Below are 26,430 nucleotides of genomic sequence, written 5' to 3' on the forward strand. Positions count from 1 at the left end.
TATTAATAATAAATTATTTATAGTCTTTGTTTTTCGTCAAGATAATTATTAAATGTCCATAACATTAATATGTTAAAGGCCATATTATGAAAGCCCATGTTGTAACCGTTTTTTCCGGGAAGTGTAACAAAAAAAAAATTACATTTAACTCTTCGTTTTGTTTAAGTTTGTGTCGGTAAAAGATTAAAAAAAATCTCTCTATTTTTTTCATTCAATTTGAAGCTTATTATGCGGAAATCATACACAAATATAGGCAATTGGTTGGAATCTCTATATCTTTATATTCTTATAAATTTTAAATTTATTGTTTCCTTTTCTGCAAACAAATCAATTACCGAAGTAATAGATCAATTGGTTGGAATCAAATATGTTCTTATAATTAGTGTAATTATGGTATTTAATAGGTACATTAAAGATACGACATTGAATATATTTTGTTTTGATTAATAGAAGATATTGGATTTTGAGTTTGTATTTATTGATTTGTTTTTTTTTAAAACTTAGAAAGTCAATGGGATGATTGGTTGGTTGATACATCCTATAAAGAAAACGAAAACTATAGGTGGTTTGAATATTGTACATCGATCGATGCATGATGTAAGTTGACTATATAAAACTTGAACATGATCATTTCAAACTAAAGTATAGGTAGGTTATAGGCATTTGTTATATTGTAGTTAATATATTTTAAATATTACATAAGTCAAGTGATTCACGTTTTCGTAAAAATAAAATTCAAGTTCATTATTGGGCCGTACACGTACGTAATAAACTACGTTAAATATGATGTATTTTTAGGTTCATTTAATGACATTAAGTTTAAAATTTGATTAAAGAAAACTCATTAATTTAACTGGAAAAGACAAGCATTAAAATAAGTAGGTTTATTTAATGACATTAAGTTTAAATTTGATTAAAGAAAACTCATTAATTTAACTGAAAAAAACAAGTATTAAAATAAATAGTTTAATTTAATTTTCAGTGGCATGGAAGTATAAATAAATTAGAAAACTTAAGAGTATTTTTTAATGAGTACTTCTCTTTTAATAATAGAGATTATAAAGCCTAAAAAATAAAACTCTACTAAATCAAGTTCGCGCAGCTAATTTTTTGTTTTTGAGGTAGCTTTAAAAAACAACAAAACATGATTTGAAAATTTAACGGCTATAGATAACAATAAGAGTTGTAAATTAGTTCGAGAGTATAACCAATCACCCTCTTATATTGACTTGATTAACGGAGTCTAATTAGTTTTGGCGTTACATAGATATAGACAAATTCAACCGATTTTAAAGGTAAGTGAAGTTGAGTTCCCTATGCTGTTAAAAAAGGTCATTCCTACTATATTTATTCCATGATATAAACAATTTTAAAGGAGAAATCAATTTAAGGGTAAAATGTATTTGACAAAACAAAAGAGAAAGAGAGAATTGGAGAATCTGAGTTAGGAAATATTAATTTGGTTTAGGTTTTAAAGTAGATTTAGACAGATAAATTCATTTGTATAAAAACGACATTGTTTATATAATTCCCATTAAATAATTTAGCCACACAACTTTTTTTTTCTTTTTTTTTTTGATCAATTTAACCACACAACTAGTTAGAGATTTAACCGAGTAAATTAAAATGGGTTAAGAAAAACAGAGTAAATCTAAATAACTTGATGATTTATTACGTTTGTGAAGTAATTTAAGTTTTTATCATTTGTTTAGAGTCCATGATTTTTAGGTAGTTCCTTTTTAGTTTTTACACATAATAAATAATAAAATTTTGATATATCTATATGAAAATGTAATAGCCACACAAAAAAGAAAAAACAGAGAAAGCGCCATATCTGCTTCTTCTTCGATCCTTCCTGATAAACTCTCTTCCTTTTCTCTCGGTTTCTCCACTCTTTTCGTCCCACCACTAACCATTCCTTACCATCTAATCGCCGATAGTATAACACCAACCTCATTTTCCGACCAACTCGTTAGCTCAAACCCCCCACCGATTTCACCTTTCTCCCGACCAAAACAAAAAAAAAATGGCAGAAGACAGAAACAGCGGTAATAACACCTTAGACCCACTACTCCAATACATGACCATCCCCAGAATGAGAGAACCTCCTCCGATCCTCTTCCCCGTACCCGAAGAAGGCGAAGTCGCGATCCCCATGCCCATGACACCAAAGGAGTTCAAAGACCGTTTAATCTTCGGACCCTTCTCCCGCTCCCCGCGTGACTCCTCCTCTCAGTACTTCGAATCCCTCTCCCAGAAACACTCCCCCTCTTCTTCCACCGCTGCCGCCGGAGAAGCATTCTCCGACGCCTCGACCGCCGACCCTCTCCTCCCGCCGCAGCCTGAGCCATGGTCTCACGGCCACGCGCTCCACCGCTCCAAAACCGCACCGGCGATGGCCGTGATCAACGACCACCACCACCACCCGACGCCTCAGCAGAAGGACCTCGACTCGTCGCGCTCCGTCGTGAGGCAAGCCTTCGCTCTCCTCGTCGTGTACCTCTCCTTAGGCGTGCTCATCTACTGGCTGAACCGCGATCACTACGTGGTGAATCAGACCCATCCCGTCGTCGATGGGTTGTACTTTTGCATCGTGACAATGTGCACGATCGGTTACGGAGACATAACTCCGAACAGTGTCGTCACCAAGCTGTTCTCGATCATGTTTGTTCTTGTCGGGTTTGGTTTCATAGATATTTTACTTAGCGGGATGGTTTCTTACGTTCTTGACCTTCAAGAAAGCTATATGCTAGACTCCGCTAAGCGGAGAGACGAGCCTGATCATAAAACGAGGTCGTATATAATCGATGTGAAGAAAGGGAGGATGAGGATTAGGTTGAAAGTTGGTTTAGCGTTAGGTGTTGTGGTCTTGTGCATTGCTCTTGGTGTTGGGATAATGCATTTTATCGAAGGAATCGATTGGTTGGATTCGTTTTATCTCTCGGTTATGTCGGTTACTACTGTTGGGTATGGAGACAGAGCGTTTAAGACGCTGCCCGGTAGGCTTTTCGCCGCGGTGTGGCTGCTTGTGTCTACGTTAGCCGTGGCTCGAGCGTTTTTGTATTTGGCTGAGGCGAGAGTGGATAAGAGGAATAGAGAACGGGCGAAGAAAGTGCTGTGTGAGGCGATGTCTGTCTCTCAGTTCTTCGCTGCTGATATCGATAACAATGGCTGTGTGAGGTATTTTATATGCTTTGACACACTCTGTTAGGTTTCAAAATGAATCTTTAATTGCATTTTATGGATACAAGACATGTTATATATGCTTTGTTTGGTAGCTCTAATGTGATATATATTCTTGTTTTTTTGTGTGTGTGTTTGTAGTAAAGCAGAGTATGTGATTTACAAACTGAAGGAGATGGAGAAAATAACGGATAAAGACATAACTCCAATCTCAAAACAGTTTGACAAACTCGACCGATGCAGCAATGGAAAGATTACTCTTGGAGATCTCTTGGATAGTAGCAGTGGCGATTGATCCTCTTGCAACTTTTTTTTTGGTTTTAGCTTAGTTTACAGTAGTTGTTAAATTACAAACCTAATCAACGATGCTGAATGATTAATGATAATTGATAAGTAGTCAGGTCTCTAGTTTACTTAAAAAGAGCTTGAACCGATTTTAATTGGTCTTGCCTTGCGAGTCAATCACTCATCCAATGTGTATAAATTTGAGTGCTTAATGGTCTTGGTTCGGTGCACATAACACTTCCACGCTTCTCTTTCATCCTCTGTTAGCTATTCGAAGATAGACTACCAACTCGTGACCGGCTGATCTGATGCGGAAAAGGCAAAACCGAAGACATAATTACAGTCTTTGGAGTATTTTAGAAAGAATATTGCGATACATGTAAACATTCCCAAGTTTTCTAGTTACTAATGTTTATCAATAACTGCGTACTTGTATGGCCCTTATCTACGGAGCAATTGTTGTCCCGGTTCTGATTCTAATGCCTAACTATTATCATGTTACCCATTCCAACTAGGTTTTTGTTTTTATTATAAAATAGTTTGATATTGTAACTCCATTCTACGTGTTTCATTGATATTAATATTATACTACTGCAGTTTTGTCATATGTCATTGCAGTGTCATGTTACCAGAACTACAATCAAATAGACAAGATAAACGTTCGTTTTATGTTTACTAGGGGCATAGCCTCCGCGCAAGCGCGGGGTCGGGTACATTGTTATTGTCTTAACTAGTTTGGTGTACGGGATATTTTCGGGTGGGTAAATGGTTAATGCGTTGTGTAGTTTGGTGTAGGGGATGTTGTTCTTTGTTTTTTAAACATTTGTATTTTCGGCTGAACTTAGGGTGATGAACGGGACATTAGATGTTGTACAACTTCACTAGATCGATATAAGAACGAGTGGTGAAATCATATGTGTTGATATTTTATATATGATTAGTATTATTAGCATATTCATGTTCAAAAGATGGTGCCATAGGGTTGGTTAGGTTGAAATGAGTGAGTTGTTAGTATATTTTTGTTAAATGGTGTAAGGGAAATAATATAAAATTTGGTATTAAGAATTATGCAATTTATAGTGGATTTTTTTCCGAATACATGACCCAAAAAGGATATGTGTTAATCTGTTTAATTTTTGTTCTGAAAGTATGTTGTATATATATTGTTGTAATTGAAATTTATATGAGATTTAGGGGTTAGGGAATTGGTTAGGGGTAAATATGTAATCGTGAGGAAAAAAATGTTTTTATGTTTAGTTTTTATTGAAATTTTAAGTAGTACGTAAATGATACTGGAGGTCAAAACATGATAACTTTTTTTATTAATAGTATATGAGATTGACTTATAAATTACTTTCCTGACAGACTGTGAAAAGAATATAAAAATTCTCATATTTCTTAAAATTTATATATATTATATAGTTATATAACTATCTATTTTATGAGTTTACTGGATTCATGGAAAATATTTTGTTGGTTTCTTAAATATTTAAATGGTTTAACATAAAATTTGAACTGGTGTATGGTGTATGGGAAATAATATAAAATTTGGTATTAAGAATTATGCAATTTATAGTGGAATTTTTATACATGACCGAAAAAAGATATGTGTTAATCTGTTTAATTTTTGTTTGAAAGTATGTTGTATACATATTGTTGTAATTAAAATTTATATGATATTTAGGGGCTAGGGAATTGGTTAGGGGTAAATATGTAATCGTGAGGAAAAATGTTTTTATGTTTAGTTTTTATTGAAATTTTAAGTAGTACGTAAATGATACTGGAGGTCAAAACATGATAACCGTCTTTATTAAAAGTATATGAGATTGACTCATAAATTAGTTTCCTGATAGACTGTGAAAAGAAAATAAAAATTCTCATATTTCTTAAAATTTATATATATTATATAGTTATATAACTATCTATTTTATGAGTTTACTGGATTCGTGAAAAATATTTTGTTGGTTTCTTATATATTTAAATGGTTTAACATAAAATTTGAACTGGTGTATGGTGTATGGGAAATAATATAAAATTTGGTATTACGAATTATGCAATTTATAGTGGAATTTTTTTCGGATACATGACCCAAAAAGGATATGTGTTAATCTGTTTAATTTTCGTTCTGAAAGTATGTTGTATATATATTGTTGTAATTGAAATTTATATGAAATTTAGTGTCTAGGGAATTGGTTAGGGGTAAATATGAAATCGTGAGGAAAAAAAATGTTTTTATGTTTATTTTTTATTGAAATTTTAAGTAGTACGTAAATGATATTGGAGGTCAGAATATGATAACCTTCTTTATTAATAGTATATGAGATTGACTCATAAATTACTTTTCTGGCAGACTGTGAAAAGGAAATAAAAACTCTCTTATTTCTTAAAATTTATATATATTATATAGTTATATAACTATCTATTTTATGAGTTTACTGGATTCGTGGAAAATATTTCGTCGGTTTCTTAAATATTTAAATGGTTTAACATAAAATTTGAACTGGTGTAGCTTTTCAATATAATGAATATATAATTGGCTGACAAAAAAAGAAAAAAATTGAATATATAAGTGTGGGTTTTAAAATGTTTGGGATTGAATTGCGGTGGGCCTTGGGTTTAATTTTGGTCTGATTCTAGGTTGTTTTTTTTATCCACAGTTGCATGTGATTCCTTGCTTGGTTAGAGTTTTAGTCCTTGTGTCCGGAGAACGATAATTTTATTCGAAGGTATATGAGTGAAAATAAAAATTACGCTGGACTCAAGGTTTTTAAGTTTGACAATATGATATTCGAGTGTTTGATAGTTATTTGAATGAAAAAATTATAATATCAGGGAACGTGTCCGTCAAGCAAGCATTCGACTTTCTATAGTTTGGAAATGTTGTGTAGGCCTTTTTTAAACAGATGGTAGTGTTTACTTTACATGCCTATAGTACTACTTACACCCTAATGTATTAGTTGTGAAGATGAATCAAATTTGTAGTGCAATTTCTTAGTGTAAAAGTGTGCTAATCATGTTGTAGCCTCCCATTCAATGTTTTTTTTTTTTTTTTGTAAAACTCCCATTCAATGTTCGGGATACTATCTGCTGTGAGTTGTCATGTTTGTTCAGAGTTTTAAAATCTAAGAATGGTATAAAGTTGGTTTTGATTTGAGGAATAAAAGAATAACGTTGAAACATAGAAGGAGAGCGAAGAAAATTCGGTGAGATGTATAGAAAAGTCAATAAAAGAGGAAACATTTCTCTCCAATCTTGCTCCCAAAACAGACGGGCCCGAAGACGAAGCTGCCAATTCCAAGTCACCTCCACGGTTTGGAAGAAGGTTTTCACAGTGTTCCTGAAGTACATGTACGTGCTGTTTTAAAAATAGTGCTTTCAGTAAAGATATTGACATGTAAATTAGACAATCTTGCTATGGTTCGCCATTGTGTTGTCTTCGGTAATGGTGGAGACAGTGAAGGTACGGTGGTTGGGAGTGAAGTTGAAAGGCATGACACGGATCTGAAACACAAACTCCTTCCCCGTTAGCCCTTCAAGACAACTTGGGAGATAGTCCTCTCCACCGTTTGAATTCTGCAGCAAGCCAGCAGTAATCGGAAGTTATAGTAACCTTTATGAAATGCCAACACAAATGTAAATGTTTATGGGAGGAAAGAGAGTACCTCATCCAAGGCAAGAACAGCAGCTTCCTGTTTGGTAAGTTTGGTCATCTCCTTATCGAAGACAACAAAGGTGGCGCTATCTTTTCCATCATCAACAGCAAGCTCGACAAGGAACCTTAAATTGAAACTACCTTAGCGATGGAGTACAATGATAAAATTTAAATTGCGAAGAGAAAGAAAACGCACCAGGAAGCTCTAGGTTGGTGTTCGCAAGCACTTGAAGGTGGTCGTAACGCCGCACCATGAACTTGTCGAACTTGATCACAGGAGCGTCCGTTTGGACCTCAACAATACGCGTTGAAGGGATGAAACGGATCACTGATGCTCTGTGATCTTGTACATGTGAGCGACCCGTGTAACTTCAAAACGGTCCAATCTCACAATAGAACCGTTTTCTAAGATGGCCGGTACTGGCTGGCCCGATTAGCTGGAATGAAACCGTGAATCACCGAGTCCTGTAAGAAAATAAAAGATGATCATTAGTAGCTCATAAATAAAACTCATAGACAAAACAAAAAAAACATGATGAAACGTTTTCATATCTGAACAAAGGAGAAGCTCTGTTATAGTTTAAGATAAAAAAACAAAAGAAATAGGTTTGAAATAATCCTCACCAATTCATCCAGGAGGAGAATGGTTATGCCCATGAACTCGCCATTTTTGTTGATGTTCCGGGAATCCCAAAACCGGATGAGGCGACCAACAACTGCCTGAGCTGTTTTTCCGAGGCGAAGAGATTCGAACGTGGAGTAGGCGACGGCGACGGCGGCGGCGGCGTTATCTACTGGAGCTGCAGATGAAGCCATTTTCGTAATAGAGTTTAGAGACTTAAACGAACGTTGAAAGTGGAGAAGAAACGTTTGAGGCAAATGATAGCTTACTTTGAGGAACTCTATATATAGGAGGATTCTGGAGCCGTTACAGTATGAGGAAGCGTTTCTTCGTCAGAGGAGGTGCGTAGAAGAGCCATTAAGAGCGAGTTATAGAGATGTGAAGCCGTAAGAGGAATCGCCCCAGACGAAAGATTTGGAAGAAGGCGACGACAAGTTTTTTTTTTTTTTTTTTTATCAATCGGCGCCTCCCCTAATGCCCTAACCTTTTGCTATGGGCCAAATACGAAATCAGCCCAACACGCACTCTTCGAAACCCAACACACTTTTTAAAACCAAATGAAAGCAACACTCGTTTAAAAAAAAAAATTAAACAGAGTGGAGCCCACACGTTGCCACGTGGACACCTTTAGAAGAGAATAAAAACTCATCTATTATTATATAGATTGCCAAAGAGAATGGATTATTCCCTCTCGGCTCTTGTTATTGTATTGAACAAGATTGAGTTTTAATGAAAGTAAATTTGTGTTAAAAAAAAGTAATTTTGAGAAAAAAACGTTCGTTTGAAAAAAATTTGTAAAAAGACATGAAAACATGACAACATCCAGAACTCAAAAGATGTCCCTGATGACGTAACAAATTTGCTAAATACATGACAACATCCCGAACACAAAAGGTGTCCTGATGACATAACAACAAATTTGCTAGTTTCTTCCTGAGTTTTCGTGATAGGAATATGTTGTGAATAGCCAATAAGTTAGACTTAGAGAATGCAAGAAACTAGAGAGAAATTTTTCATGCATTATGTTTTCTTTATTATAATGTGAATAATAAATTACAAATAATTAAGCCGTATTTATAAGTTTCAAAACCTGATTTTCGATTTTGACATATATTATGTTTTATAAACCGAATACAATATCTTTTCGCCTATTAGCCACATATCTTTTGGTTTTTTTTTGTGTGTGTGTGTAGTAAAGCAGAGTATGTGATTTACAAACTGATCAACCATGCTGATGATGCTATTGATGATGATCAAGAGTCCAGTCCCTGGTTTACTTAAAACAGGTTTAGAACGATCTCATGTCTTTAATCTTGTCTTGCATAATGTGGATAAGCAGGATTCACTGATTCACATCCCTAATAGACCATCTCCGTTTACCCGCCAAGGCGCCAAGTTGACGAGGAGGAATTCTGTGGGCTTTTTCTTACCTGTTTGATGTTGTGCCAAATGGTTATTTCATCGGTTTGCTTAGGTAGGATGGTCAGATATGTTTCTCGTCTAAACCAGAGGTTCAGAGATGTTAATGACCCCTGTTAGGAACGTATAGGATCAAGAGTTATATGGTTCAATGCACTGTACATAGATTTGGATGCTTAACGGTCTGATCTGTCTTTGTTCGGTATGGTATAAAATACATAACACTTGTAACTTTTTTGATCCAAAAAAAAAAAAAAACACTTGTAACTTTTTTCCGGAAGAGAAAATTCCTGAAATTTCGAATGATTTTCTTTCACCAAACAGGGCCAATCATATCAAACAAAATAGTTTTTCTTCTGCAGCAGTTTTTAAGGGTATTACTCTCAAATTATTAGTAAAAAAATTTATTCGTATGGACAGTATGTTAACCATAAAAATGTGGTTTTAATCATGTAGACTTGATATATAAATTAATGAACATTATTTTCCCTATATTGATAATTATATTCCATTCAAACATGATTATTCTTATTATTTTTTGTTTTTCTTTTGACTAAATCTTATTGCTTTTGTTTCCTTTGTCTTCTTTTCATTAGGGGATGTGTGTGCTCGATCGCTAGCCGATGACCCATGATCAATACCAACCAGCCACTTACAACAAACACCCTATAAAATTAAATTTATCAGCTCTAACAACTCAACATTTCGAAAGAAGAGGATGTGTGTGAAAGAACAGAAAATACAAGAGATTCCTTTTTATTCATATATATACTAGCAAAATAATAATAATATTGCCATACACCTAACAACAAACCTGCCCCAATTATTTGTTCTAAAGGTTAAAAGTCAACATTTTCATTCTCCTTTTTGGGTCAAATTTCAATCTCTTTTCTTTTATTTTCTTACTAGTATTTAAACATAGAAGTTAATTATGTATTTTGACTACAGTATTTTTATTATATCTTTATAAGTTAGGCACGTATCCCAAAGTAGGTCAGACATTTCAACTGCAGACAGATACAGTTATATGTGTGTTTGTATGTGTATATATAGCTCATGCTTTTTTGCTCTTACAAGTTATAAATACAGAGGTCCACGGTTCCACTAGGGTAATTATCAAATAAACAATAAAATCACATTAGCTAACATATAACTTTAGTGAAATGCAGGGCTAGCTTCAAATGAAGCTTTATGGATATGACAGCGCAAACGTTTAGGCACCAATTACGGCGTGCCTTAACTAAGCGATAAATGTGTATAATATAGGCACTCCAATGGAACTGTTATGTTATCTAAACTATATATATATGCATTATTATGGATAGGTACGAGAAGCAGATACGAGCTACTACCATTATATGCAATAGAAGATTAGAATTATTTATGTTATTAGAATTATTTATGTTAGATACTACTCATTATACGTTAGATGTGTAATTCGATAATAGTTGAAGTTTATTTTCCTTGTTAAAGAACAATTCGATTTGATGTTTTTGGTCAAATGAGAATAGTTTTTTTTGGGTCAAAATGTGAATTCATTTTCAAAAGAAATATGGTAATGAGATATAAGCATGCCTGAACCTAAAGCTGCAATTAGGCAAATTAGAATAGTTAGTGTCCCCTACGTTTTATTTAGAGTTATTCACTCTTTTTTAATTTCGACAAAAGATTACTAGATTGGTAATTATTGCTTCTCTCGAAAACGTTTTTCATCATACTTCGTTTTGACCAAAAATGAGCTAAAAACATGGCCGGAGTTACGTTATGGGTTTTCACATTGTAAAAAATTAGGTGTATATCATATAGAAAAAATTAGGTGTATATCATATAGTGACTAAGATATTTGAGTATGCTATGTTGGAGCTTCCATACCATTCTAGTTCTCATGTAGAGATTGTCATACAAGACAAAGATTATCAGGCGTAATCAATTGTAGTTTTTTTTTATAAAAAATCCATTGTAATTCATAATCCAGAAACTTAGGTGTGACACAAGAAAATAATGATTTTTGTGTAGGAACATGAAGAGAATGAGTTGGAACATTCACATAACAAATAAACGGATCCTGAGCTAAACCACTAGACCATGAAATGTCAAATTTGTTTGTAAACAAAATAAATATATTTTGTTTTTATCTTGTCATATTCTTAGTTAATTTTAAAGTTAATATTCCCTTTATTCAAATTAGTGGATATTGTCAGTATTTCACAAATATTAAAAATAAATTAAAATTTACTTGTTAATACATTATCTTTTGACTAATTAATGATTTATTAACTTAATAAACTCAGATTTTTAAATTACAATTTATTATTTTCAATTAATAAAAAATATGTAGTAGAAAACTTTAATAACCTTTTTTCTAAAAATATTTATTTAAATTCAGTTTTTGAATCGTAATAAATAGCATTTTACTTTGACCACACTAAAGTTGATGTATGTCTCCTTCTCATTTGTCATGTCGGTTAGGCACTATATGTCTCTTTTCTTGCCTCATCATGTTTCTATCAATTTTCTTGATGAAAACGATTACTAGAAAAAATTATAGCACAAGGTTCATAACAACTTCCCCACGATTAGCGCAAATAAAACAATACTACTATTTATTTATAGAAGAAATTTCTGCCTGTATAAAAAGCGTTATTGCTTACAATAATATTGGTTTGACCATCTCTCCCTTGATATACTTTAGTTTATACATTTCAATGCTCCTTTAATTGGCAAGAGGCAAAAGAAAGTTCTAATGTGAAAAGAAATCGCCGTAACGTAATGATGACCTCATTTATCAGTCAGCATAACGATCTACTCCACTCAAAAGTGTCACATATTAAACCAATTTGCCTTGAAATGTCACAAGTTTGCAGTATATGGCGGTCAAATTATTACACTATAATGTTAGAAAAGTTGTAGTATCAAGAGATTATTATAACCAATATATATGTAGGGTCTGTATATTATTGCCTCTTGACTAGGAATGAGTTTTGAATTCACGGCTATGAACAATTATTAAGGTTCGTGAAGCAGTAAGGGAAGAAGAAGAGAGGACAGTCTATCACGTGCCCAGACATGTGTCGGCGACGGTCAAATGCCGGTGCCAGTATTTACACGTGGCTGTCTGATACTCCCAAATATATATTTTTTAAAATCTTCCCTTAATTAATTCTGATCTTTGACTGCGGCCTGTTGTTCTTTGGTTCTTCACGCACTAAGCGAACCGTGACTGACTGTTCCGGTTTCCGGTAGCCATAGTCTTGGCTGAGTCTGACTGAGACTCCTTCAATTACGTCGCCTTCCTCCACGCGCTTGGTCGTAGCCGGTGTTCCCACGTCCGTTCGCTGGTCCACATGTACAGTGGGGATCAAATCGGAGGTGTGAACTTTTCATATCTTACTTTGTAGCCCCATTAAAAAGGCAGCACACCAAACGAACCCATAATTATGCTACATGTTTATGTTTATCGAATGTGGCAAAAGCAATACAAAGAGATTGGGAAATTTCAGTGGAGATACCAATTTTAAAACTCCATAGACTATGTTTCCTCACTAGAAGCCATTTTTGTAACTAGCTCCTATTTTTATCAACTTAGCTTTATACATATATATAAAGTGCTTATTGCCAAAAACTAATAATTCATTCAAAAGGCACAAAATGATATCAAAATTTACTCAATATATATTCACATCTAGTACTCCCTCTGTTTTTTTATTATATAACATTTATTAATATTTAATGTTATATGACCTATGATAAATATTGGTTGATTTATGGTTAGATAAATAAATAATGATGTTTTTGTTTAGAAAATATAAAAAATTAATAATTTTTTAATCTACGTGCACAATTCTAAAACGATTTATATCTTACTTGCTGATATATATATATATATATATATATATATTAAAAATAAGAAATAGGAGTACAATTTACTTTTGAGAAAAGTTAAATACTACTACTAAATTAAAAGAGAAAGATAAAAGTATTAACACGATTATGGATTCATTCACACACGTACCATTGAATTATATCCTTAAAGCTTTACTTAATTAACTCCTTTACAAATCAAATCAAGCCAAAAACATTATTATTAGTCACTCTCTTTCTCTCTCATCTTTTTTTTTTGAGTTTCAAAATGCATAAATACGAGAAAGAGAGTCGAAGACCCAATTAAAGTCCAAACACCAATCTCGACCCCATAGAAAAAATATCCAATCCCCAAACCTAAAAATCTTTTCTTCTCTCTTCTTCTTTATCTTCTTTTCACTTTTTTTTTTTTTGGTTTTCTCTCTTCATTGTTCTTCGCCATGTCTAATGAAACCAAAGATTTCTACAACTACCAATTCCCTTCATCCTTCTCTTTGTACGAAATGATGAATCTCCCTACTTCAGCTCCGTCCTCTTATGGAAACAACGGTTTCGATCCATCTTCCTACTCCTTCACTGATTGCCTCCAGAGCTCTCCAGGAGCGTACGACTCTCTACTTCAGAAAACTTTTGGTCTTTCTCCCTCTTCTTCAGAGGTTTTCAACTCCTCGATCGACCAAGAATCAAAACGAGATGTAACTAATGACGTTACCGGCGAGACTCCAACTAGGGTTTCTGCACCTTCTTCTTCTAGCGAGGCTGATCATCCTGGTGAAGATTCCGGTAAAAGTCAGATCAGGAAAAGAGAGTTAGCTGAAGATGGAGGTGAAGAAAATCAAAACTCCAAAAAAGTGTAAGTCATTTATATTATGAAATATCAAATGATCCCCTCATTAGCAATATAGTCTAGTATGGTAATTTTATAATGTTATAATTTCAGAGGGAAAACGAAAAAGAACGAAGAGAAGAAACAAAGAGAGCCACGAGTCTCGTTTATGACTAAAAGCGAAGTTGATCATCTAGAAGATGGTTATAGATGGAGAAAATACGGCCAAAAGGCCGTCAAAAACAGCCCTTACCCAAGGTAAGTTCATTTCATTTTAATTTTATGCATTTGCATTTTTACTTTAAGATAAAACAAAAAATATTTTAGAAACTAATAATTGCAAATGCAAACGAAAACAGGAGTTACTATAGATGCACGACACAAAAATGTAACGTGAAGAAACGAGTGGAGAGATCGTTCCAAGATCCAACGGTTGTGATTACAACGTACGAGGGTCAACACAACCATCCCATTCCGACTAATCTTCGGGGAAGTTCCGCGGCGGCTGCTATGTACTCTGACTTCATGACTCCGAGAAGCTTTACACATGATATGTTTCGGACGGCTGCTTATACTAGCGGTGGCTCCGTGGAGGGGGCTTTGGATTATGGATACGGACAGAGTGGTTATGGTAGTGTGAATGCAAACCCTAATTCTTCTCATCAAAACTATCACCAAGGAGGTGAATATGAGCTTTTGAAGGAAATTCTTCCTTCCATTTTCTTCAAGCAAGAGCATTGATCGATAATAGCTATAACTATATATATATACACTTATATACTACTTACATATATATATAAATCGAGAGAGAGAAGTTCCATTGTTCCAATATATATGTAACTTAAGATCTATTTTGTCTCTCTTGTTTGCATGTACATAGTTTTCATGAGAGAATGAGACATAAATTGGGCTTGTAATATAATTGATGATGTTTAATGGGTTAACATTAGATATATATTTCTCTTTATTACAGTATTATTTTTGGTTGTAAAACTGTAGTTTTTGCTTTGGGTGATTTTATGACATGCTGTTATTGTGGTGTGTTATGTGTACTATCATATGCAGAAACGAAAAGACATAATTCTAGCAAGGATGGATCTACCATATATAGGTTATATTCAAATCCTTTTTGGGTAACTTAATTTAGATTTTAGGAAGCGCACAACTCACAAGAGAATAATAATTTAAAAACGAAAATCATAAAATTAAGGGCTTTAGATATATAATTGTTGAGTTGTGGACGACGAATATCTATGGGTGTGAACAATTGAGTAAAAAAAAACAAAAACAAGTTGAGTTCTTCCTTGTGTCCTAAGAGAGAATGGACCCAATGAAAGATTTGACTGATTTTGCTTTCTATCTTATCCACACACATGGAAACTTAGACTGTGGACCAGTAGTATTTCCCCTACCATAAAACTGAAAAAGCAATAATTATTACAGAAACAAGTAAAATAATAAGAGAAAAAAAACTATTTCGGAAATATATAAAATCTCAATTAAAAATTCTTAAGAGTACCGGGCGCTTAAATATTCTATCATTCTACGTTAACTCCTAAAATACATGAATATTCATGAATTATATATTGTTTATAAGCGTGAAATGAGAATTATTTCAGGATATTTTTCGTTAACTGTCCGATTGTGTACCATATACCCAAACTGAATGTTAGCTTAGTTGATAAATGTTTGTTTGCCCTTCCACGGGTGAACGGCCCTCTTTCTACGATCTGCGTGAGATAGACTGAAATGTGAACATATAGATCATCGAAATTTGATGTGCTTTGGTTGAGTCTTGATTAAGTTTGCGTAATTTAAAGAGACGGTCTACGTTCGAACTATCAGTGGAGTCTTTTAGCTTTTCATTCAGAGCTAGAAGATTCTTCATTAAACGTTTTGAGGGGATGAGGTAGCTCACTTGGTAAGGACCCTCTGGACCAATTGTCATGCTCACGGGTTCGACGCCAGGCGGAGGCGAACTGCCCATTCTATCACCAAATGCGGTACTGGGGGTTGGGCCTTGTCCCCAGTCCAGGAAAAGCCCTCCCGGGTGAAGTGGACCGCTGCCTAACCGGGCCCAGGGGAATGATCCACGTAAGTGGGGAACCCCTAGATTATCAAAAAAATAATAATAATAATAAATCGCCAAAACATTATTTAAGAAAGCTATATATTTTTTTAATTGTTGTTTTTTAAAGGTGCTGATTACTGGGCTTCGTCGTTACTTTCTTCGCCGTCGGTGAGACCTCACGTCCACCGATGAGAATCTTCTTCTTCCTTCCTCCTCTTTCTTTCTGCCATGGTTACAGTGGTGCTTGCTCGGTTTTCAGCCTCGACGAGTCCGATTCCAGATCCAGATCCGCCATTCACCTTACGCTTAGATTTACTTGTTGTGGCTCCACCTCCAGAACCTCCAGACCCTCCAGACCCTTCAGATTCGTTCCTTCCTCTATGTCGACCTTACATCCTTGAAGTTTCAGCCTCCTCTCGAAGATCTCGTTCTAGCTTTGACGGTTCAGTTCTTGTGTCTTCTGGAATGCAACTATCTACTACTTTATGCAGTCCTATTCTCGGGGAGAACCCATGGTTACCTTTTGCTGGACCTTTCGCTCCTTGCATCAAGCGTTCACAAGGTTTGGGTTTCTCAGTCTATTGGAGTAAATCACTTATTTTGGAACCTTGCCTTTTGTTAGGTTTTAATTATCTCAATAGGAGTCTCATTTTACTCTGGAATGAGGATGTTGTGCTCTCTTTAAAGCTCTTTTTACCTCAGTTTGAGGATGTTACATGCTCTGTGAGTTTCATTAAGAAACTCTATTTACTTCAGTATGAGGATATTACACGGTGGTGTGCCATTTTCTTACCTCAGTATGAGGATATTTGGACCTTTGCCTTTGTGGTTTTGGTTTCAATTATTTTAGGTTTACTCATTTGGCAGTGGTCCTCTTCACAGCTGTCAGCCTTCATAAAGCAGGACTCTAAGTCTGTAGCTGTTTTGGGTGGTCTCTTTCCAAAACTTCCACATGCCTTGAATGGTGTTGGTACAAGGGATAATGTGTCGAAGATGGTTCTTTCAGATGTAGAAACTATGTCTTCAATTGCTTCCCTTTCAGCAATCTTTGATGTTGCTGACCTTCTAACCATGATGGCCCTTGAGACTTTAATGTTTTTCCCTTGTGAAATTGTCTGGAGCTGTCAAGATGCAAAGGAAGTTTCTCAAGCGTTGGTGGATTCTGCACTCATGGTTGAAGCTTTGAAGCTACGCTCAGCTCTCCTCAAGGCTAAGGAATTAATCCTCCTTAGTTTTCATATATTCTCAGACTCTCAAGTCTTCACATTTACCCTACGTTTAGGGTCTGTTTTGAATGAGATCGCAAGTGTTCTCCATGACGTTAGAAGTCTTGCTACTCTCTTCAATCCCCTATCTTTTGGTTTCATTCCTTGTTTTGATAATGTTCAGACTGTTTCTCTGGCAAAGGCTAGCCTTGAATGTATGAATGTTAAAAATTCAATGGTTTAAATTTAATTAAATAAAAGAAATAGTTGACAAAAAAAAAACTAGATATTTTTTAACTAACAAGTAACTAACACTACAGTGTATTAGACCCACTACAGTGTATTAGACTACTAGTCAGTGATGTTGAACAAACTTATTTATCACGATCTAATTTGATTGTTGATGTAATAGTATTAGTTTTGTAATCCAACTTTTCACCAAATGGTAGCATATTCCTAAATATGGAAATACAGAGCAGAATTCTTAAAGAAATCAAGAGAGGAGATTCTAAAATGCTCGAGAACTAATGGATTCTACAATTCTCAGAGAACTAATGGATTCTACATACAAAAAAAATATTTTCAAAAATTTTGAAAATTCATCTTTTTTTTTCGATCCAATCACAAGATCAGCCCTATATATGTGAATAAATTGATTCATAACCACTAGTAAGAGTATCTGCATCGCTAGCACTCCATTTGGGGTGCTTAAATTTTTTTTTTTTTTTTGGTTTTTGTATGATTAAAAAAATAATTAAAAATGAACCAATCACGGGTCGCCACGTGTTAGTGGGACCCGCAAACAGTGGGAACAACTGACGCTTACTGCGCTTGTTTAAGCGCTGCTGCTTAATTTTTTTTTTTTTTTTTTAAATGGTTAAGTACCGGAGCACCCCGGTTAATGGTGGCCTAAAGTTGCCTTTGGAAATGGAAGCCGAGTCCAGTCTTGGTATTCTCGCTATAGTTTAATTTTCGAGGGTATTTATGTCATATCAAAGTCACTGAATGCATGGAAAATACATTGATAGCTCAATTATAAGATTCAGGAGAGCACCACGTGGCTTCTGAATTCTAACATGCGCCCTCTGATGTAACTTCATTTTCTATTTGGAAATTTATTTCAATTTTAAAATTCAACTGATATGTCCAGTCCTAGTATGTTCATGATGATCAATTATTCAAATCAATTCAAATACAGTTGCTTTGGATGACTTTTCTAAATTTGAGATACACCACTTGTTAAATTTGGTTAGAGTTTTTTTTTAAATTTGTTAAAACAAATTGATTTGGAGTTTTCTTATTAACGGATACATAAAAAAATATAATTCTTCCAAACATAAAGTATGTTCCCAAAAATATTTACGATTTTAACATAAACAAACATACAAATAGATCATTTATATATTCTACATTTTGACCAATTTTGTAGAGGTTTTGTCTGAGAATGAGTTGGCCTATTACATTAAATTTATAGATGACATCAAGTCTAATCATATATCGATCATATGAAAATACCATTTGACACATATCTACATTAGCTGAAACATTTATTTATTTAGTATATTTGTTATATATACAAACAAATCCCGTGATAATGATATCTTTATTCGTTTTCGGGGGTCATCATCAAGTATACCTAACAAAAACAAAAAGAATCCAGAATATGAGAAAGAGAAGCAAAAAGATCTTCCCAGAGAATCAAGTAATTGCCTAAGCCCCTAGTCCCTAGACAATTATAGTGACATGAAGCATATATAGATAAAATATATATGTGTTTCAAAAAAAGCGAAGATAAAATATATATATATACATATAGAAAGCTCCATTCAAACCTAAAAACAAAATTTCAATACAGCCAATAAAATAATAACAAACTTTTAATCTGAAAATAAATAATTAATATGATTTTCCAATTCATTGGAAATTTTAATTTTTGTTAATCTACAATAGTTGAATAACATGTTTCAAATATTTATTTTGGATGGACCAATACAAGACATTTTATAGACATCAAACCCATTATAGAGGTGCAGATATAGTTTCTAACAATTGGAATGTTTAAATTGTCCAAGATGTCATAAGTAACAACCGATTGGTTGTATTATCATAAACATAAAACAATTTGGATTTCGATTCTTATTTGCTTTAGACATGAATTGAACCATGAAATGATACCACGTGAAAACATAACTAAACCGCTAATATTCATCACTAAATTCAAATCCAAACATGGTAACCATGTTCTAATAAAAACCATACTACAATAATATCCTTTTACAAAAAAAAATATACTACAATATTGCAAATTGGGGATGTGGCTCAGTGAGACATAAAATTCACTGAGGAAAAGAGTCTTTTGGTAAACGAATTGGTTGAAAGTGTTATTATAAATAACCTTTTTCGTTTTGATCTCTGTAAATCTATGTGACTGCATTTTTTAGAAAAAAAATCGTGAAAGATATGTTAAATCCATTTAAAATGTACAAAACATGTTTGAGTGGACTATAATTAACAGTTGGGACTCTGTTCATCAAGATTTTATGGTGGAAACATTGGCTAATCAACTTCCAATCCACTACTAAAATTTAATTTTAGGACATTTCTATTATTTTTCTTTTGTCTAACAATGTAAATTTGTCACACTTAAATGTAATGTATCAAATCTTAGAAAATTGACCGTACAGTTATGTATTTCCAAGTTATTATAAATCTTTAAAATATAAACTCCATATATCAATAAATATAGGTAAATTTGAGTTTACAAATATAGGTGATTTGATAAATTTCTCCTATTATAAATAAATCTATATTATTAAAGCAGAATATGTCTTGGAATTCTGCCCTTGCTTTTTAATATATTTAGAAGCTTTTGCCACTGCCTTTTTCTTCTTTTAGTTAAAACAAAAATCGTCCATTTAATTTGACCAATCAGAATCAGTTACTGTTTAATCCAATCGGAATATATCAACATTTAAACACAAAGTGATTAGACCCATTTATTTTATATAAACCCAATCTGATTAAGCCCATATGGATGTAACATAAACCCACCTAAAATTTACCCAATTGATTCTTTGTTAATAATCAAACTCAAAACTCAACACCCTAAAATTTAAGGTTTGTGGGTTAAAACTCAGAACAAACCCTATATCCTAATACCATAAAACTTGAAATTTTCGTTTATGAATTTGACAAAATATAGTATTTACATTGTACTACCACTTTAATGAAGCCACCAATTTGAATATCGATTTACACCAAAGGTATTACGGCATATAAACAAGTTATCAATTAGTGAATTTATTAAAAAAATAAAAATGTATTTTAACTCAATAGATAATAGAGAATTTGGTATATAGTGATTAATTAAACCAATTTAGTATAGTTGTTTAAATAATAAACTGAGTTGTTTGCTAACTCAGGAGAATGCACAAACGTCAATAACAGTACACTAAAATCTTATATATACGATATGAATAAAAATTAAATGTTTCATTTATGAAGGGATGTGTAAATTAATTCTATTACATGGTAAAAGTATTTAAAATTATAACTTCTAAATGGTCTAAATTAAAAAAACAAAAATCATATATGAAATAAGTTATAATTTATGTGCTAAATAGATAAGATATTTTATTTTTAAATTAAAAATGGAAATAAATATTTATTTTAAAAAACATCTTTTAAAATTGTTATTATCATTAAAATATTATTAATGGTCAAAAAAATTAATTACATTTTTAAAATAAATATACATAGACAACATAAATATCATCTACTCTATATGACCTTTACATATACATAACAATCACCTAAAATATGAATACAACAGCTACAAATACATACAAAACACATCATATATTTTTAATTTTACAAATTTATCAACAGAAAATACCCGCTCTTTGAAATCGCGGATCAAAATCTAGTATGCTTTTAAAAATAGCGTTGGTATAGTTTTACTTTTTACCGAATTCTTTTTGACTAACGTATTAAAAATAGTGTCGAGAAAAGGTATGTATGGATCAAATTACCTCTCTTCTTAATCAATAATTGGGGTTTACACGTAAATGTATATATGTTATCCTTCTTAGACATCTTTGATACGTCTCTTCTTATTTAAATGATAGATATAATTATCCAAGTTTTAGGCACATCATGATTTAAATTTCGTATCATATGTATGAATCAAGGAACCAACCTAACGTGGTTGATACGACTATGCACCAGATTTAGCATGGAAAGGACTTATCAGTTACTACATATAATAAGGCGCAGCCACATATGTAGTGAAACATTTCTATTTATTAAGCCCTTTCCGGAAAAAAAAAATTACTCCCTCCGTTTCACAATACAAATGTTATTCCTTACTGCACAAAGATTAAGAAATTTTTTTTTGTGTAAAAAGTAGTTTAAAAAATATAATTTAAAAATCATCCAACTAATTACATAAATGACTACAACATCTAATTGGTTACACAGTCTTCAATAAAGTTAAAAATAACATAAAAATATCAAAACATCATCTATTTTGAAACAAAAAAATCTTCTAAAACATCTTCTATTATGAAATGAAGAGATTACTATTTATTTATAGTATGTGATTTTACCAGAGAGGGATTTTAATATATTATGGTTTGCAAATGCATATGAAAATTCAATATTTTATAGGGCAAATCTCCAAAATAGCACCTTTCTAAGTTTATATCACAAAAATAGCACTCCAAAACTAAAATGACCAAAATAGCACATTTTTAAGTTTATCCTTTGAAAATTTTAATTTTTTTATTTTTCAAAATTTAAAATCTTATCTCCAAAACCTCATTTCTCAATTCTAAACCCTAAACCCTAAACTCTAAACCCTAAACCCTAAACTCTAAACCCTAAACCCTAAACCCTAAACCCTAAACTCTAAACCATAAACCCTAAACTCTAAACCCTAAACCCTAAACTCTAAACCCTAAAATTTAAACCCTAAACCCTAAACTCTAAACCCTAAACCCTAAACCCTAAATCCTAAACCCCACCCTTTAACTCTAAACCATAAGTTTGTGACTTTTGATAAAACATTAAGTGATATTTTTGTGACTTTTGACATTGACTGCTAGTTTGGGAACAAAAACTTGATTTAGTGCTATTTTTGTTTTGTTCTCTATTTTATATTCTCTATAGTCTATAATCCATTTGTACAGATCAAATTTAATATAATCAACATATATACACAACAAAATCTCTTTGTATACGAGGATATACATCTCGTTAACTATAAAAGCTGCCAAGACTTTAAATTGTCATATATTACCCAATTAGAATCTAGAATAAAATTCTACAGCCACAAGTCCATACCAAGCCCATGCAACGTCTATTAGTTCCCAACCAATTGTTTTGATTCGAAGATCGGCAGATTAGTCCTATCACCATAATAGCTTATCAATGGGCCTAAGATATAAAAACACAAATGGAGCCCATTTATCTTCTCTGGTCAGACGCGGTAAATTCTCAGTAGTGGGAAAGGAGTTCACAGCGGTTTCATTCACTTCTTCTACATATCGTCTTTAACTACAGCTGCAAAAGCAGTTTCTTCACTTTTATGAGCATAGTGGAGAGATGGAGTTTACAATTATTCATTACCTCAGAGTTCTCTTCTTCTTCATTGCATCATCTTCTTACAGTTTTGTTGTTCCTGGAGACAAAAGCTCTGTCCTTACTGTTGATGTCCGTAGCTTTGGTGCTCGAGCTAATGACCACAGAGATAACACGAAGGTTACTATTCTGATATATTCATCATTTTTATATTAATATTTAATAGAAATCAGCTTATCTAGTTGATATGTTTTGAAAGGCCTTTGTAGCAGCCTGGGACAAGGCGTGTACTTCATCTTCAAGCTCTGTAGATCTTATCACTCCAAGAGGAGAGTTTCATGTTGGTCCGCTCAGATTCTCTGGTCCTTGCACTAACGTAACACATCTCACTGTCCGAGTAAAGGTAGTTTTCATCTCTCTCCCACTCAACCTCACTGAATCTGTCTTTTGTTGTTAATGTTTTCTTGCTGCACACGTAAACTAAACTAGGGTCATCTCAAGGCATCAACTGATCTGTCAAAGTACAGATCAGGAGGTGGTTGGATTGAGTTTGGATGGATCAACGGTTTAACTCTCACCGGAGGTGGAACATTTGACGGTCAAGGCGCCTTAGCTTGGCCGTTTAATAACTGTACTACTGATTCTCACTGCAAACTCCTCCCAACAGTGAGACAAACTCAATAAACCAGTTTGAGATTGTAACGTTGTCTTTACTTTAAAAAGGATAATTGATTCTTCTCGCTGTTGATTTTTTACAGAGCTTGAAGTTTGTGGGGATGAACAGAACAGTAGTAAGAAGGATAAGCTCAGTGAACAGCAAGTTCTTTCACATAGCATTAGTACAATGCAGAGACTTCAAAGGGACAAGACTCAACATTACTGCTCCTTCTGATAGTCCAAACACTGATGGAATCCACATAGAACGCAGCTCAAATGTCTACTTCTCCCGCTCTCATATCGCAACAGGAGATGATTGTGTCTCTATAGGACAAGGAAACTCTCAGATCACAATCACAAGTATCAAATGTGGACCTGGACATGGTATCAGGTAAAACCATTAATGTAACATAACTTCTTCTTTTTTTTGGTTAATTTTTGTTACTGAAATGGTTTTTATTAAAGCGTTGGGAGTTTAGGGAGATATCCAAATGAGAAAGACGTGAAGGGACTAGTGGTGAGGGATTGCAAGATGAGTGGTACGACTAATGGGATAAGGATCAAAACTTGGGCTGATTCTCCTGGTCTAAGTGCAGCTACTAACATGACTTTTCAGAACATTATTATGAGCAATGTGACTAATCCAATCATCATTGATCAGTCCTATTGTCCTTTCTCTTCATGCACTTCCAGTGTGAGTATTACTTAACACTCAAGTCTCTAGCTACTTTCTCTAGTTTATAAATATTATAAAGGTGAAGCAGTTCTGATTCATTTATTTGTTGTAGGTACCATCTAAGGTGAAGCTGAGCGAGATATACTTCAAGAACATAAGAGGAACATCATCATCAAAGGTAGCGGTGCAGCTGCATTGTAGCGAAGGAATGCCATGTAAGAAAGTGTATTTAGAGAATGTTCATCTTTATCTAGCTTCTTCCGGTGGAGGAAGTGGGAAACAACAGAGCAGCAACGGAGGAAGTGAAGCTGTCTCTTCTTCTTGTAGATACGTTAGAGCTAATTACATTGGGACTCAAAGCCCACCTCCATGTCACTAACTAATTTTCATCATTTCATCAACCTTTTGTTGTAGTTTAATTACTTTTATGCTTTTGTTTGTCCTCTTGGTACACGTTTTTCCCCCATTATATTCACGTCAATGGAGGTAAAGGTAAGTAGTTTAAACACTATGCATGATAACAGTAAAAACATTCAGGCTTAGACAAAGATCCAAAGACCTAAGCCTCCTAGAATAAATGATATATCTTGTTCTGTTTTATCGTGTTTTTTTTTTTGCTTTCTTTAATCATCTTACAAAAAAATGTTTTCTTCTTGTATCGTTGTTGACTTCTGACTCAACATCAATAGATACCGACAAAAAAATGTTTTGTAAGAGCCGCCATAAAGTTTCCAAGTCAAGTGGAATGGAAGCAGAAAATTCAAAAGTCAAAAAGTCAACAAGAGCATACTAGTTTATGATATTGCTGTCGCCTGTCACCTCCATCATCTGCTTAGAGAAAATACTTAAAAAGTCTGTCAAGTTTGATGTTTGACAAAAAAAAAAAAAAAAAAGTCTGTCAAGTTTGATAATTCAACTTGTGTGTGGGGTATTTATCTATCAAGTTGTGTATAAAGAGAGGTCTCAAACAAATAACAATCAAGAAAACTTTTCTTCTCACCTTTTCATTTATCATGGACAGATCTCAAGAGCTCTATGCAGATGGTAAGGAAGCAGCAGCTTGTAGTGTACACGGTTTGACTCTTTTTCATGAATTCTGATAATCATGAGTGTTAAATTTTCAGGTGACCAGAACTTAGAAGCAAACCTGATAGATGCAACTGAACCATCATCATCAGTACCTCAAACCAAGAACTATAAAAGATGGATCCGTCTCTCCATCTATGTCTTCTTCGTCCTCTTCTTCCAACCACTTGCCACAATTCTCGGTAGACTGTACTACGAAAACGGTGGAGAGAGCACATACGTGGTAACGCTTCTCCCACTCATTGGCTTCCCTGTTTTGATCCTCTTCAACTTCTTTTCACAACTCAGACAACAACCAAAATCAACAGATACAAATGTCAACCAGTCCCCTTCCTTCACAACCCTTTTATTAGTTTACATGTGCACCGGACTTATACTCTCTGCTTACGCTTATCTCTATGCAATTGGTTTACTCTACCTACCTGTTTCCACCTTCTCCCTCATCTTGGCCTCACAGCTAGCCTTCACTGCCTTCTTCTCTTACTTCCTTAACTCGCAAAAGTTCACTCCCTTCATAGTCAACTCTCTGTTTCTCCTTACCGTCTCCTCTGCCCTCCTCGTGGTTGACACCGAGTCACAAGACACAACAAATGTCTCTAGACTACAGTATGTGATCGGGTTTATATGCACCATCGGTGCTTCAGCTGGGATAGGACTGCTGCTATCTCTGATACAACTCCTCTTCAGGAAGGTTTTCAAGGAGCATACATCGTCAGTAGTCATGGACTTGACTATCTACCAGTCTCTAGTTGCAAGCTGCGTTGTTCTCATTGGACTTTTCGTGAGCGGAGAGTGGAGAACTTTGCCTAGTGAGATGAGAAACTACAAACTTGGGCAAGTGTCTTATGTTGTGACGTTGGTCTCTGCAGCTATCTCTTGGCAAGTCTACACTGTTGGTCTTGTGGGTTTGATCTTTGAGTCGTCTTCTGTGTTCTCCAACTCCATAACCGCCGTGGGGTTGCCTATAGTACCGGTCATAGCTGTGATAGTTTTCCATGATAAGATGGAAGCGTCGAAGATCTTCTCCATCGTTTTAGCTATATGGGGCTTCCTTTCGTTTGTCTATCAGCACTACCTTGATGAGAAGAAGTTGAAGACTTGCAACACAGACCCTGTCGAGGATGATGGTGCACAAACTTGGTGAAACGTTGCTATATGAATGGGTTAAACAAACAAGTATACAAAGTTGTGCGCACATTCATGCATGTATTCTATATAAAGCTCTTTTGTGTGATTTTGTAATGGTCCATGCGAGTGGAATACATGTTTCTACGTACAGTTTGAGTTCATGTAAAGAGAGAGTGTAG

General features: G+C 34.1%; 4 protein-coding genes and 1 long non-coding RNA gene across 5 annotated transcripts; 4 read left to right on the forward strand and 1 right to left on the reverse strand.

Moving 5' to 3' along the window:
* Positions 1–1,786: 1,786 nt before the first annotated feature.
* Positions 1,787–3,587, forward strand: LOC106411295 (two-pore potassium channel 3). The gene is made up of 2 exons (XM_013852037.3): positions 1,787–3,180; positions 3,325–3,587. The coding sequence occupies exons 1-2, from the start codon at positions 2,027–2,029 to the stop codon at positions 3,476–3,478; spliced, it is 1,308 nt and encodes a 435-aa protein (XP_013707491.2). The 5' UTR covers positions 1,787–2,026; the 3' UTR covers positions 3,479–3,587.
* Positions 3,588–6,595: 3,008 nt separating this feature from the next.
* LOC125590037 lies at positions 6,596–8,235 on the reverse strand. The gene is made up of 5 exons (XR_007326268.1): positions 8,012–8,235; positions 7,745–7,920; positions 7,317–7,585; positions 7,131–7,245; positions 6,596–7,041 (listed from the first exon to the last, which is right to left on the reverse strand). It is a non-coding gene; the product is annotated as an uncharacterized LOC125590037 (long non-coding RNA).
* A 5,072-nt stretch (positions 8,236–13,307) lies between these two features.
* On the forward strand, positions 13,308–14,826 carry LOC106407432 (WRKY transcription factor 28). The gene is made up of 3 exons (XM_013848288.3): positions 13,308–13,875; positions 13,963–14,106; positions 14,208–14,826. Exons 1-3 carry the CDS (start codon positions 13,463–13,465, stop codon positions 14,587–14,589), a joined length of 939 nt encoding a protein of 312 aa, XP_013703742.2. The 5' UTR covers positions 13,308–13,462; the 3' UTR covers positions 14,590–14,826.
* Positions 14,827–22,166: 7,340 nt separating this feature from the next.
* On the forward strand, positions 22,167–24,847 carry LOC106408360 (exopolygalacturonase-like). The gene is made up of 6 exons (XM_048762935.1): positions 22,167–22,884; positions 22,964–23,107; positions 23,194–23,370; positions 23,463–23,752; positions 23,827–24,055; positions 24,150–24,847. Exons 1-6 carry the CDS (start codon positions 22,729–22,731, stop codon positions 24,414–24,416), a joined length of 1,263 nt encoding a protein of 420 aa, XP_048618892.1. The 5' UTR covers positions 22,167–22,728; the 3' UTR covers positions 24,417–24,847.
* Positions 24,848–24,936: 89 nt separating this feature from the next.
* On the forward strand, positions 24,937–26,401 carry LOC106410886 (probable purine permease 22). Its single transcript, XM_013851513.3, has 2 exons — positions 24,937–25,081; positions 25,162–26,401. The coding sequence occupies exons 1-2, from the start codon at positions 25,051–25,053 to the stop codon at positions 26,265–26,267; spliced, it is 1,137 nt and encodes a 378-aa protein (XP_013706967.2). The 5' UTR covers positions 24,937–25,050; the 3' UTR covers positions 26,268–26,401.
* Positions 26,402–26,430: the final 29 nt, after the last annotated feature.

Source organism: Brassica napus, chromosome C7 (assembly GCF_020379485.1).
Source record: "Brassica napus cultivar Da-Ae chromosome C7, Da-Ae, whole genome shotgun sequence".
Classification (NCBI taxonomy): Eukaryota; Viridiplantae; Streptophyta; class Magnoliopsida; order Brassicales; family Brassicaceae; genus Brassica; species Brassica napus.